The following is a 15,712-nucleotide window of genomic DNA, read 5'->3' on the forward strand; positions in this document are numbered from 1 at the left end:
CATTCAATACGCCCGAAGGCCATTTTGAGTACTTGGTGATGCCTTTTGGGCTTTCTAATGCCCCTTCTGTGTTCCAGTCCTTCATGCACGACATCTTCCGAGAATATCTGGATAGGTTTATGATTGTGTACCTGGATGATATTTTGGTCTTTTCTGATGATTGGGAGTCTCATGTGAAGCAGGTCAGGATGGTATTTCAGGTCCTGCGAGCCAATGCCTTGTTTGTGAAGGGCTCTAAATGTCTCTTCGGAGTCCAGAAGGTTTCCTTTTTGGGCTTTATTTTTTCTCCTTCTACCATTGAGATGGATCCAGTCAAGGTCCAGGCTATTTATGACTGGACTCAACCTACATCGGTAAAGAGTCTTCAGAAGTTCTTGGGTTTTGCTAATTTTTACCGTCGCTTCATCACTAATTTTTCCAGTGTGGTTAAGCCTTTGACGGATTTGACCAAGAAGGGTTCTGATGTGACGAATTGGTCTCCTGTGGCCGTGGAGGCCTTTCAGGAGCTCAAACGTCGGTTCTCTTCGGCTCCTGTCTTGCGTCAGCCGGATGTCTCTCTGCCCTTCCAGGTCGAGGTTGATGCTTCTGAGATTGGAGCTGGGGCTGTCTTGTCACAGAGAAGCTCTGATGGCTCTGTGATGAGGCCATGAGCTTTCTTTTCAAGAACGTTTTCGCCTGCCGAGCGGAATTATGATGTTGGTAATCGGGAGTTGTTGGCAATGAAATGGGCATTTGAGGAGTGGCGACATTGGCTAGAGGGAGCCAAACATCGTGTGGTGGTCTTGACGGATCACAAGAATTTGACTTATCTTGAGTCTGCTAAACAGCTAAATCCTAGACAGGCTCGATGGTCGCTGTTTTTCTCCCGTTTCAATTTCGTGGTTTCATACCTTCCGGGTTCGAAGAACATGAAGGCTGATGCTCTTTCTAGGAGCTTTGTGCCTGACTCTCCGGGAGTTTCTGAACCGGCTGGTGTCCTCAGAGAGGGGGTGATTTTGTCTGCCATCTCTCCTGATTTACGACGGGTACTGCAGGAATTTCAGGCCAATAGACCTGACCGTTGTCCACCGGAGAGACTGTTTGTCCCGGATAGATGGACCAGTAGAGTCATTTCCGAGGTTCGTCCTTTGGTGTTGGCGGGTCATCCTGGGATTTTTGGTACCAGGGATTTGGTGGCTAGGTCCTTTTGGTGGCCTTCCTTGTCGCGGGATGTGCGTTCCTTTGTGCAGTCCTGTGGGATTTGTGCTCGGGCCAAGCCTTGCTGTTCTCGTGCCAGTGGACTGCTTTTGCCTTTGCCTGTCCCGAAGAGGCCCTGGATGCATATTTCCATGGATTTTATTTCGGATCTTCCAGTCTCTCAGAAGATGTCTGTTATCTGGGTGGTTTGTGATCGTTTTTCTAAAATGGTCCATTTGGTGCCCTTGCCTAAGCTGCCTTCCTCCTCCGATTTGGTTCCACTGTTTTTTCAGAATGTGGTTCGTTTGCATGGTATTCCTGAGAATATTGTGTCTGACAGAGGATCCCAGTTTGTGTCCAGATTTTGGCGGTCCTTTTGTGCTAAGATGGGCATTGAGTTATCTTTTTCATCGGCCTTCCATCCTCAGACGAATGGCCAAACCGAACAAACTAATCAGACCTTGGAGACTTATCTGAGATGTTTTGTTTCTGCGGATCAGGATGATTGGGTGACTTTTTTGCCATTGGCTGAGTTCGCCCTCAATAATCGGGCTAGTTCTGCTACTTTGGTTTCGCCTTTTTATTGCAATTCTGGTTTTCATCCTCGTTTTTCCTCAGGTCAGGTTGAGCCTTCTGACACTCCTGGGGTGGATTCTGTGGTGGATAGGTTGCAGCAGATTTGGAACCATGTGGTGGAAAATTTGATGTTGTCACAAGAGAAGGCTCAGCGCTTTGCTAACCGCCGTCGCTGTGTGGGTCCCTGACTTCGTGTGGGGGATTTGGTATGGTTGTCTTCTCGTTATGTTCTGATGAAGGTTTCCTCTCCTAAGTTCAAGCCTTGTTTCATCGGTCCTGATAAGATTTTGGAAATCCTCAACCCTGTGTCATTTCGTTTGGACCTCCCAGCATCATTTGCCATTCACAATGTGTTCCATAGGTCATTGTTGCAGAGATATGTGGTGCCTGTGGTTCCTTCTGTTGACCCTCATGCTCCGGTCTTGGTCGAGGGAGAATTAGAGTATGTGGTGGAGAAGATCTTGGATTCTCATGTTTCGAGACGGAAGCTTCAGTACTTAGTTAAATGGAAGGGCTATGGTCAGGAGGATAATTCCTGGGTTGTCGCCTCTGATGTCCAGGCGGCCGATTTGGTTCGTGCCTTTCATTCGGCTCGTCCTGATCGGCCTGGGGGCTCTGGTGAGGGTTCGGTGACCCCTCCTCAAGGGGGGGGGTACTGTTGTGAATTCCGTCTGGGTTCCCTCTGGTGGCCTTTAGCGATACTGCGGGTCTGGATCTGGGCTCAGCTGCCTCATTTCCTGCTATGCTGGTTCCTATTTAATTCCACCTGGACCTTTATTTGTTGCCTGCTGTCGTTGTATTCAGTACTGGTTCTGACCTCTCCTGGATTTTCCTGGTGACCTGTCTATTTCTGAGAAGCTAGGTCTTGCTAGTTCTTGTTGCTCATTGTTTCCTTGGATGTGTTTCTCAGTATATGATGTGTTCAGTCCAGCTTGCTTGTACGTGATTTTTCGCTTGCTGGTAGCTCTGGGGAGCAGAAGTGCGCCCTCACATCGTGAGTCGGTGTGGGGGTTCTTGCACTTTCTGCCTGGATAGTTTTTGATAGTTTTTGTACCGACCGCACAGATCCCTGCTATCTTCTGTCTATTTAGTGTTAGCGGGCCTCATTTGCTTAAACCTGTTTTTCATTCCTACGTTTGTATTTTCCCCTTAACTCACCGTTATTATTTGTGGGGGGCTGTCTTAAACTTTGGGGTTATTTCTCTGAGGCAAGTGAGGCTTTGCTTTCTCTCTAGGGGTAGCTAGTTTCTCAGGCTGTGAAGAGGCGTCTAGGTTTTTAGGTAACGCTCCACGGCTGCCTTTAGTGTGTGTGGATAGAATCAGGATTGCGGCCGGTATAGTTCCACATTCCCGGAGCTTGTCCTACTATTCAGGTTTACCTATCAGGTCAGTTTGGTGATCCTGCCACCGGATCATAACAACAAACGTGTGGCTGACAGTAGGCGTGTGCCAGGTCCGGACCTGAGTGTGGATGACTGGGTGTGGTTATCCACAAAAAACATAAGACTCAAAATACCGCCTCTTAAATTGGGTCCACGGTTTATTGGTCCATTTAGGGTCACCGCCGCCATTAACCCAGTAGCGTACCGATTGGAGCTCCCTACGGTGTATAAGATACACAACGTGTTCCACAGGTTTCTTCTAAAGAAGGTGGTGGGTTCTGTGGACGCGACACCTATGCCTTCTCCAGTCTTGGTGGATGGTAATTTGGAGTTTGAAGTCTCCAAGTTGGTTGACTCTCGTGTAGTGCGCCGCACTTTACAGTACTTGGTACACTGGCGTGGTTATGGGCCTGAGGAGAGGTCCTGGGTACCAGCCTCGGACGTTCATGCGGATCGGCTGGTCAGATTGTTTCACCGCCGCCATCCGGACAAGCCGGGTCCTATAAGCCGTGAGGGCCCTGGGGTCCCTCGTAGAAGGTGGGGTACTGTCATGTCGGACGCTGTTCAGACCAGGTCGTCCGACAGACAGCGGTAATTCCGCTTTTGTCCACTATGCGCTCATTGGCGTCCGCTAGATTTTATCCAGCTGGTCCGGGGTTAATTTATCTGGTGATCGGATTGGAAGCTGGGCTATGCCCACTGCCTTTAAATATTTCTCCTGAACATTGGGCGTCGCCGATTATAGCTTCTGTCTTGTGCGTTTGTTATCTCGGTCTGGAGTGGTGAGCAAGTAGTTGGATTATCGTTGCTGGTGGTGTATTTCCCTTTGTCTTATTTACTCCTTCCTATACTTGTATTTACTTTGCCCTGCGCATTTATAGTATATTCCTGAGTGACTGCGGCGTGGTGTATATTTTCCGTTATCCTTGTCTGTGCTAACTGTGGGTATTGGTGTATTATCTTTTCACTGGGTGGTGGGCAGTGGTTTCAGCCTAGGGTTGGAACAGGAGACAGGGCGAGGGTCGAGGCCTGGACATGCACACCATCAGTGTAAACTCCAGGTAGAGGGTCAGTCAGTATTTCCCTAGTCTGAGGGAAATTGCAGGGGCCCGGGTTTTTAGCTCTCGCCTACCTAGTCTCCCCGTGACATTATGCTATTTCTACTCTGGGGAAATTAATGGTACTTTAGTGGTGTGTGGCAATAGTTTTTGGAAATATGGAGACTGCAAATTGGGTCTCCATCTGGTGGGTTGCCTGTAGTGGAAGGGGTGTAAGAGTCTCATTACACTATTTCTACTCTGGGGAAATTGAGGGTACTTTAGTGGTGTGGCAATAATTTTTGGAAATGTGAAAACTCCAAGTTTGGACTTCATATGGTGGGTTGCCTGTAGTGGAAGGGGTGTCAGAGCCCCATTATTCTATTTCTACTCTAGAGAAATTGATGCCACTTTAGTTGTGTTGGGCAATATTTTTTTAAATGTTTGGACTTAGAGTTGGGTCTCTTTCATGTGTGTTGCCTATAGCAGTAGGGCTCCCAGACCAGTAGGCCTGCAGTTACTTTCAGTCAATTACTTGTGTTACTATCCTTAAACATTTCTAACAATAGTAATCTACGAAGCTGATATTTGCGCAACCTGTTTGTGGCAGAGCAGAAAAGCAGTTTGAACTATTGCATGAGGTATCAGGGCTCCCACCGGTCTCTCACCCACCTCGTCTTAAATTAAAGCTATAACTTGAATTTAACTTAAATTCAAAGCTGTAAATGCTGGCCCAGACCCTGATTCATCATGCCTGGCCATTGCTGACTACTGCTGTGCTTTTCTAAAATTTCTACTGTGGGTCAATTGGTCAGTCAACTACCTGTGTTACTATCCTTACATTTTTCTGACATTTGTGGTCCACCAAGATGATTTTTGTGGCACCTTTGTGTAGCTGAGCAAAACAGTAATTTGGTAATTTGAGCTCTTGTATGAGGTATCAGGGCTCCAAGCGCAGCTGGCTTACACCAGTTCTCAACCACATAGTCTTATTTTAAACTTAAATTCAAAGCTCTAAATCCTCTAAATCCAGATCTTGATACCTCATGCATGGCCCATGGCTGACTGCTGTGTCATTATTGAATTTCTACTGTGGGAGAATTGATCAGTCAACTACCTGTTTTACTATCTTTACATTTTTCTACCAATAGTAGTTTACGAAACTGATGTTTGTGGCATCTGAGTGTGGCTGAGCAGAAAAGTAGTTTGAGCTGTTGAATGAGGTATGAGGGCACCCACCTCGTCTTAATTTAAACTTAAATTCAAAGCTGTAAGTGCTGGCTCAAAGCCTGATACCTCATGCGTGACACTTGACTGACTGCTGCTGTGACATTATCAATTTTATACTGCGGGTCAATTGATGCCACTTTTGCTGATGTGTTCCCCTAATTTTTTTTAAATGTTTGTACTCCAATTTGGGTATCCTTCATGTGTGTTGCCTGAATTTGGCTGGGCTCTCAGTGCACCAGGCCTAGATCTGTCACTCATCCACCTGTTATTGATCAATGTTTAAGCTAGAAATGCTGATCCAAGCAATGTCCCAGGCCTTGTTCCATGCATCCATGCTGCACAATTATACTATTTGTACACATAGAATCATAGAATATTAGTTGGACGGGACCTCAAGGGTCATTGTGCCCAACCCCCTGCTCAATGGAGCGCAGGATTCATTAAATCATCTCAGACAGACGTCTGTCCTGCCTCTGTTTGAAAACTTCCATTGAAGGAGAACTCACCACCTATTGTGGCAGCCTGTTCCACTCATTGATCACTCTCACTGTCAAAAAGTATTTTCTAATATATATTCTGTATCTTTTCCCTTTTGGTTTCATTCCATTGCTTCTCGCGTTTCCATGTGCAAATAAGAATAATGATGATCCCTCTACATTGTGACATCCCTTCAGATATTTGTAGACAGCTATTAAGCCTCTTCTTATTCCTCTTTTTTGCAAGCTAAACATTCCCAGATCCTTTAACCATTCTTCGTAGGGCGGTAGCTATTCTCTGAACTTGATCCAGTTTTTCAATGTCTTTCTTAAAATGTGGTGCCCAGAACTGAACACAGTATTCCAGATGAGGCTTGAACAAGAAGTAGGGGGGGGGGGGGGGGGGATAATTACTTCACGTGATCTAGACTCTATTTTTCTCTTAATGCATCCTAGAACTGTGTTTGCCTTTTTTATTGCTGCATCACACTGTTGAGTCATGTGCAGTCTGTGATCTATTAGTATACCCAAGTATTTTGCAAATGTGCTGCTGCTTACGGTAGTTCTATTCCTCCCATTCTATATATGTATTTTTTATTTTTCTTGCCCAGATGTAGCATCTTGCATTTCTTCCTGTCAAATATCATTCTATTAGTCGCTGCTCATTGTTCAAGCTTATCTAGATCCTTCTCAATCTTTCTCTGTCTTCTCTAGTGTTAGCTATCCCTCCTAGCTTTGCATCGACTGCAAATTTGATTAGTTTACCTTCAGTTCCCTTATCTAGATCATTTATAAAAATGTTGAACAGTGAGTCAATTTATGCCACTTTTCCTTGTGTCTGACAATAATTATAGTTGTTTTGGCAGCTTTTTGCGCCCCTCCCCCCTGAAGGTGTTGTGTAAGTGTTTGGTTTTGCCTCCCACTGAATACAAAGAGGTTCGGATGTGTTCTGCAAAATGTTCGGCAAACATCGGGATGATCGCCAATCTGAACCGAACCTTGAAAGGTTTCCTTATCTCCAGTAGATACCTAAAATGAATACCCGAAAAAATGCCTACCAAGTCAAGACTATAATGCCATGATCAGTGGCGTAACTACAAAGTTATGGGCCCCGGTGCGAACTTCCAAATGGGCCCCCCCCGCCATAAAATTCAATGTAACCCCCATAGAATACAATGCAGCCCCTCTCATAGTATAATGCAGCCCCTCCATACAGGGGCAGTGAGAAAGACACGAGCAAATGGTGACGAGGGGGCAGGGGAGAGGGCACAAGGTGGCAAGGAAGACAGGCACAAGGGGACACATGGGGCTAGGAGGCAGGGGAGAAGGTTACAAGGGGACTAGTGGGCAAGGGAGACTGACACAAGGGGACAATAGAGACTGACACAAGGGGCACACGGGGACAAGTGGACAAGGGAGACTGACACAAAGGGCACACGGGGACTAGTGGACAAGGGAGACTGGCACACGGGGACACAGGAACTAGTGGGCAAGGGAGACTGACACACGGGGAATAGTGGGCAAGGGAGACTGATACAAGGGGACTAGTGGGCAATGGAGACTGACACAAGGGGACACACAGGGACAAGGGACAAGCACAAGGGGACAAGGGAGACAGGCACAAAGGGGACACACAGGGACTAGTGGGCAAGAGACTGACACAAGGGGACAAGGGATACAAGCACAAGGGGACACACAGGGACCAGTGGGAAAGGGAGACTGACACACAGGGACTAGTGGGCAAAGGAGACTGACACAAGCACAAGGGAACAAAGGAGACTGACACAAGCACAAGGGGACATAGGAGACAGGCACATGGGGACACACAGGGACTAATGGGCAAGGGAGACTGGCACATGGGGACACAAGCATAAGGGAGACAGGCTCAAGGGGACACACGGCCCCCTGACCTGCCAGAGCCGCTTGCAGCTGCGACCGTGATAGTTACGCCGCTGCCTCACACACACATACTACAGATATCACACACACACTACAGATATCACACACACATCATACTACAGATATAACACACACACATCAGTTATCACACACACACTGCAGATATCACACACACACACTACAGATATCACACACACACACACACACATACTACAGATATCACACACACACACACACACACACACACACCAGCTCATATACACAACTCACAATCTCCTCTCTGGTACAGGGGTGGCTGATGTAAACCGGCTGCAGCTCCTCAGCTTCTCCTGACTAAAGCGGCTCTGTCCCGCACCTCCCCCCTGCTCTCGCCTTCTGTCCCGGGGTTATTTTGGCTTTCTCTTAAATACGATCTCATTCAGACGTACATGAGATGTATGAGGGGGGAAAAATTCAGACTGAGAAGCTGTCTCATCGTGATGACTGGAGCTGCTTCCTGTCTCTCACGTGCCCCGGCTGCCCCCTTCCCCTAGATACGCCTCGGACTGTTGCCGTGCAGGAGGAATCTCCTGCACTGCAACATGGTGTTGGGTGCCAGCACAGTCCGCACAGTGGTCTATCCAGCACAGCCAGCACAGTGGTCTATCCAGCACAGCCCACACAGTGGTCTATCCAGTACAGCCCGCACAGTGGTCTATCCAGCACAGCCCCCACAGTGGTATATACAGCACAGCCCGCACAGTGGTATATCCAGCACAGCCCGCACAGTGGTATATCCAGCACAGCCCGCACAGTGGTATATCCAGCACAGCCCGCACAGTGGTATATCCAGCACAGCCCGCACAGTGGTATATCCAGCACAGCCCGCACAGTGGTACGAGAATGTCCCCACAGTCCAGTAAAAAAACAAAACAAAACACTCTCCTTACCTCCTTACCTTTCCTCTTGCCAGCGTTGCTTCCTGCTCCGGTCTCAGGCTCGGCTGCAGTCTGCCCGGGACACAGCAGGTGCGCGATGATTTGACGTCATCACGCACCCGCAGTGTCAGAGGCAGAGCGGGGAATGATGGGAGAGGGAGCATCTGTAGACGCTCTCTCCTCTGTCACTGCATTCAACTGTACCGGCGTCATAGACGCCGGTATAGTTGAATGCGACAGCAGGGGGGGTGAGTCGGCGGCGGCAGGGGGAGGTGGATCGAGCGGCCCATGACTGGCACCGGCTCTTCTGGCATTTGCCAGAAGTGCCCGATGGCCAGTCCGGCCCTGTTCTGACCTGCCGGCCCCGGGCCCCTGACCTACCGGGCCCGGTCGCAATGGCGACCGCTGCAACCGCGGTAGTTACGCCCCTGTCCATACTGTACAATGGCCACACATAGTGCTCCATACTGTACAATGGCCACACATAGTGCTCTATACTGTACAATGGCCACACATGATGCTCCATACTGTACAATGGCCACACATATTGCCTACAGTATAATGGCCACACATAGTTACTCCTACACACGCGGCTGAGCTCCGTACACATTGCACATGCGGCTCCCCTCCGTACACCTCGTACACACCCGGCTCCGCTCCGTACACCTTGCACACACGGCTCCGCTCCGTATACCTCGTACACACACGGCTACGCTCCGTACACCTCGTACACACACGGCTATGCTCCGTACACCTTGCACACACGGCTCCACTCCGTGCACCTCATACACACGCGGCTCCGGTCCGTACACATCGTACACACCCGGCTCCGCTCCATATACCTCATACACACACGGCTCCGCTCCGTACACCTCAGACACACCTGGCTCCGCTCCGTACACCTCGTACACACCCGGCTCCGCTCCGTACACCTCGTACACCCGGCTCCGCTCCGTACACCTCGTACACACCCGGCTCCGCTCCGTACACCTCGTACACACCCGGCTCCGCTCCGTACACCTCGTACACACACGGCTCTGCTCCATATACCTCGTACACACCCGGCTCCGCTCCATACACCTCATACACACACGGCTCCGCTCCCTATACCTCATACACACACGGTTCCGCTCCGTACACCTCATACACACACGGCTCCGCTCCCTATACCTCATACACACACGGTTCCGCTCCGTACACCTCGTACACACACGGCTCCGCTCCGTACACCTCGTACACACATGGCTCCGCTCCGTACACCTCATACACACGCGGCTCTGGTCCGTACACCTCGTATACACCCGGCTCCGCACCATACACCTCATACACACACGGCTCCGCTCCATACACCGCATACACACCCAGCTCCGCTCCATACACCTCATACACACCCAGCTCCGCTCTGTACACCTCGTACACACCCAACTCCGCTCCGTACACCTCGTACACACCCAGCTCCGCTCCGTACACCTCGTACACACCCGGCTCCGCTCCGTACACCTCATACACACCCAGCTCCGCCTTGTACACCTCATACACACACGGCTCCGCTCTGTACACCTCATACACACACTGCTCTGCTACATCCACACAAACCCCTCCTGACCTCACACAAAAGCTTACCCTCCTCCAGCACGATGACAACCAGCACTGCACTACTGTCCTGCACTACACGGAAGCCCTTGATCATGTGACTCCGACTCCTCCCCTCCTGTGACCTCATCACAGGTCCTGTGCACACAGAGCAGCTGCAGCCATAGTTGTGGTGTGCGGCTCTCTGCGGTGGAGGGGCTCTGCTGTGGGACAAGTGCAGTCCCACCCATGATCGTGCATGCTCTGAGAGAGTGCACGCGCACCAGGGCCTGTAAAGAAGATTTATTTAAAGGGCCGGCGGCCCATTTTGTAGCTCATAATTCCTAGGGGCCCGCCCAGTCTGCTGGACTGGGCGGGCCCCTAAGCACTGCGGGCCCCGTCGCAATTGCAACCCCTGCGACCGCGGTAGTTACACCCCTGGCCATGATCAAAATAATTCCATAATAAATGGCATATTAGGGATAAACAAATTCAGTGGGGAAAATAATTACTAGATACAATGTTGATTTTGCAGTGGTTTTGCAGATGTTTTCCCACCTACAAAGAATGGAGAGGTCCGTAATTTTTTATTATAGGTACACTTAAACTGTGAGAGATAGAATTGTTAAAAAAATCCAGAAAATCACATTGTTTGATTTTTAAATAATTAATTTGCATGTTATTTAATAAAATAAGTATTTGATCACCTACCAACCAGCAACAATTCTAGTTCTCACAGACCTGTTAGTTTTTAAGGACAATAGGGACAAATTTGTAGACCTGCATAAGGCTGGGATGAGCTGCAGGAAAATAGGCAAGAAGCTTGGTGAGAAGGCAACAGTTGGCACAATTATTAGAAAATGGAATAAACACAAGATGACTGTCAATCTTCCTTGCTCTGGGGCTCTATGCAAGATCTTGCCTTGTGGGTAAGGATGATTCTGAGAAAGGTCAGAAATCATTCCAGAACTACACGAGGGGACCTTATCAATGACCAGAAGAAAGCTGGGACCATAGTCTTCAACATTACCGTTAGTAATGCATAATGCAGTCATGGATTAAAATCCTACAGGGCATGCAAGGTCCTGCTGCTCACACCAGAACATGTCCAGGTTTGTTGAAATTCATCAATGACCATCTTGATGATCTAGAGGAGGCATCGGAGAAGGTCATGTAGTCAGATGAGACCAAAATAGAACTTCTGGGTATCAAATCCACTCACTGTGTTTGGAGGTAGAAGAAGGATGAGTACAACCCCAAGAACACCGTCCAAACCATGAAGCATGGTGAGGAAAACATCATACTTTGAGGGTGTTTTTCTGCAAAGGGGACAGGAAGACTGCATCATATTGAAGGGAGTATGGATGGGGTCATGTATCGTGAGATTTTTGGCCAACAACCTCCTTCCCTCAGTAAGAGCATTGAATATGGGCATGACTGGGTCTTCCAAGCATGACAATGACCAGAAACACACAGCTAGGGCAACTAAGGAGCGGCTCCGTAAGAAGCATTTCAAGGTCCTGGAGTGGGCTAGCCAGTCTCCAGACCGGAACCTAATAAAACATTTTTGGCGGGAGATGAAATTCAATGTTTCCCAGTGACAGCCAAGAAACCAGAAAGATCTGGTGATGTATATGGAGGAGTGGGTCAAAATCCGCTGCAGTATGAGCAAACTTGGTCAAGAACTACAGGAAACATCTGACCTCTGTAATTGCAAGACAGATTTACATACCAAATATTAAGTTCTGTTTTTCTATTGTAGCAAATACTTATTTCATGCAATAAAATGCAAATTAATTATGTAAAAATCATACAATGTGATTTTCTGGATTTATTTAAGATTCTGTCTCTCACAGTTGAAGTGTAACCAAGGTTAAAAGTTAAAGACCTCTCCATTCTTTGCAGGTGGGAAAACTTGCAAAATAGTCAGTGCATCAAATACTTATTTGATATATAGCTGTGTATAACATAAAGTTTATTAAACAATTAGCAAAACAGTATACATATATGGCAAAAGATCTGCTTAAACAAGACAGCAATCAGGATAGAGATGAAAAAATGATCATATTACATCAAATAAATTCCCGAAAGAAGAGACAAAAAAGTCTTCCAAAGGGGTACTCCCCTGTTAATATATAATGTAAACAAAAAGTTGGTACAAGCAATAGTGACTAGCCATAAAAAGTTAGATCAAATTGTTTGACAATAATAATGCAAACAAGTGTAAATCAAATTATATGGGAAAATACCTAGGCACCATATAACATGGGTCTACTGCACATACAAAAACTATGCCATAATTAGAATTCTAATCATAAGCAATGACATACCGTATGTATTAAGGTACAATAAGTAAAAAGCATATAGGATGACAATAAGACAAAAATAAATGACACTGTATCAAGTATATATCAGGCAAAGCATATGTCATTAGTATGAAGCATAGAGTGCCATGGTAAGTAACACATTAAATGCACATGCTAAACAAAGTGCCTAAAGTGCATTAGTATAGATCACTATAGAATATAGACATTGCCTAAAGAAATGGTGAGGCCAGTATAGTTGGCACAGGGGAGAGAGACACAAGGGGCACCTCGATGGGTGTTTCACCTCACTGGGATTCGTCCTGACGAATCAATATTTTGGTATCACATTATTCAACTTTGTATAACCTAAATGCTCATATTGATGGCATAGGAGGGCTGATTTTACCAACAGATTTCTTTTAAGGGCAAGGTAAGAAAAAAATTGCAGTTTTTCACAAGAAAAAGCACCAGCCTTCTTCACAGTTGGTGTATGGTCAGATAAAAAAATTTTGAACTTCCAAAATAGGGCGTATCATTAAGTTGATGCTAGTATTTTCTTCAACTTGTATTTCCAGAAATAATAAATGAAGATATAATTTGTGTATATAATTATACAAATGCCATCAAAATTCTCAAAATCTCTCATTTACGTCATTATAGTCCATAAACAACGTTTATCACCTATCCACGGGTGGAGGTCCCAATGGTCAGAACACCATCAATCATGTATTTATCATTAATCCTAAGCACAAGTAATACCTATTATTTATTGGACAATTGCATTAATCATCCTTTATCCTTTAACACAGTAGGTAATATTTATTTTTAATATGCAAAAACTGAAACATTTTTTTTTTGCAGGAAATATCGCAAAGAGCATGAACTGCAGCAGAAAAGATGGTCTCATATTGCATCTGAGAAGATTTTGCCACTGGAGACAAATGAGACTGCTCATGTCAGCTTGAAGGTGATTTACAATAAACATACTAACATTATTATTGACAGGGGAATACTTAAATGACACGCATCTTCCTCTGAAATTTACAGCTATAGGTGAGAGTGATGCAGCAAATCATTTCTAGTTTTTGCAGAATGGGGTGTCCACGTTGGGGTGCAGTGTAAGCTTCTCTTTCGACTTTTGTCGAAACAGTCTTTGTGACTGGGAGCTGCTTTTTTCAATGCCAGGTGTTTGTTATCTGTCTTTTCCTGTACTTCCTCTATCTCCTAATCAACAGACATGATCCCGTAGCCAAGAGAGACCGGGTACAGGGATGATCCTACCCCAGCTCATTCTTTTTATTCATGCAAGGTAAAGCAATTTTACAAATTGTAAACATGGAAGAAGCCATAAAATGGAAAAGTTGCTGCTGTGCATCAAGTGGCAAATGTCATGCTGGCTGGCACCTTCTCACCTGCAGCTGAGCGACAATACCTTAAACATTCTGGTGACCTTGAGGTTATGTAAAGTAACTCATACTCCATGAATCGAATACTTTCTAAATGTAATTGTTCATCGTGTTTCAGAAAAATACCTACTTAAATATGTTTGTGGTTATGATTAGTGTTGAGCGATACTTTCCGATATCGGAAAGTATCGGAATCGGAAAGTATCGGCCGATACCGTCACAGTATCGGAATCCAATCCGATACCGATACCCGATCCCAATGCAAGTCAATGGGACGAAAATATCGGAATTAAAATAAACCCTTTATACACTTGTAGGTTCATTCTACATGAAGGAAAACAACTAAGAATATTGTAGGATGTATTGGGGGACGTGGCGGAGACATTAAAGGCACAGAGGTTTAGCCCAATCTAATAGAATAGCAGGATTTTTTTTTTTTTTTTATGACGTTCGGCGTTAGAAAGAATTTGACTATGTTATTTTTTTTTTTTATGTCAGATATTGATGTTTCACTACTTCCACGCCCTTCACCTTCTTTTTTACTTCTCCCACGCTTTCTTCTTCATTATCCTCATCATCAGCTTCTTTGACATCAACTTCTTCACCTTCTTCATCTTCTTCTTCATCTTCTACCTATTATTTTTTGGGTTACATTGTTCATATTCTTTTTATTTTACTATTATCTTCATCATATTCTACTTCTTCATCATATTCTTATTTGTGACAGGCATTCCCGTAGTTGTTATCTATAAAAGTTTGAAGATTACACCTTCCGTTCTGCCTGTCACAAAACAGTTACATTTGTCCGCGTTCAGTTTGGCCTGCAGCATCAGGCTTTATCCAGGGGCACCACGAGGAGGAACGGACTCACCCCCATACACTGCTTAGTCTTCTTCTGCTTATAATTTACATAATATTTTTTGCTCTGATATTTTGTGTTATGCTTAATGTCCTTCTGCTCTTTGTTCTGCAGCCTCTTGTTCTTCTGCTTCTCGGTCTTCCAGGTCGTCGTCGTCTCCAGGGTCGTCGTCTCCGGGGTCGTCGTCATCGGGGTCGTCTCCGGGGTCGTCGTCATCGGGGTGGTCTTCAGGGTCATCGTCTCCAGGGTCGTCGTCATCACGGTGGTTGTCGTCTCTGGTGTCGTCGTCATCTTAGGGGTGGTCTTCCGGGTCATCGTGTTTAGTCTCTTGAACTTGGAAATGCAGCAGAAGGTACAAGAAGGCTGAGAGAATGCCGAGAACCAGCTGATGGAACTGGAGCTCAGATGGCTACCCGAAGGTCCAAGAGCCAATGGAACGACCGAGGACCAGCTGACGTTACTGGAACCCGGTTACTAAGCAGGAGGTACCCGTGCTGAAAGCACTACCAAGGACCACCTGACGTTGGTGGAACTCAGATACCCAGAGGGAGGCACCTAAGCCAAAGGCTCTGCCCGGAACCAGCTGACGGTACTGGAACCAGGATGGGGAGCAGAAGGTACAAGAGCAAAAGACACTGCCGAGAACCAGCTGACGGTGCTGGAACCCGGATGGGTAGCCGAAGGTCCAAGAGCCAATGGAACTACCGAGGACCAGCTGACGTTACTGGAACCCGGTTACTAAGCAGGAGGTACCCGTGCCTGAAAGCACTACCAAGGACCACCTGACGTTGGTGGAACTCGGATACCAAAGGGAGGCACCTAAGCCAAAGGCTCTGCCCGGAACCAGCTGACGGTACTGGAACCAGGATGGGGAGC

The 15,712-nt window shown here is 46.7% G+C and overlaps 1 protein-coding gene across 3 annotated transcripts in view; it reads left to right on the forward strand.

The window, feature by feature from the left end:
* Positions 1 to 15,712, forward strand: part of GUCY2C (guanylate cyclase 2C) — a 1,047,636-nt gene that overhangs the window by 411,341 nt on the left and 620,583 nt on the right. For all 3 annotated transcript variants that reach the window (XM_077277787.1, XM_077277788.1, XM_077277789.1), the window contains exon 12: positions 13,433 to 13,538. In XM_077277787.1, coding sequence (XP_077133902.1) covers positions 13,433 to 13,538 — 106 coding nt within the window. The remainder of the gene's footprint in view (positions 1 to 13,432; positions 13,539 to 15,712) is intronic.

The sequence above is a fragment of the Ranitomeya variabilis genome, chromosome 8 (assembly GCF_051348905.1).
Source record: "Ranitomeya variabilis isolate aRanVar5 chromosome 8, aRanVar5.hap1, whole genome shotgun sequence".
Lineage (NCBI taxonomy): Eukaryota > Metazoa > Chordata > Amphibia > Anura > Dendrobatidae > Ranitomeya > Ranitomeya variabilis.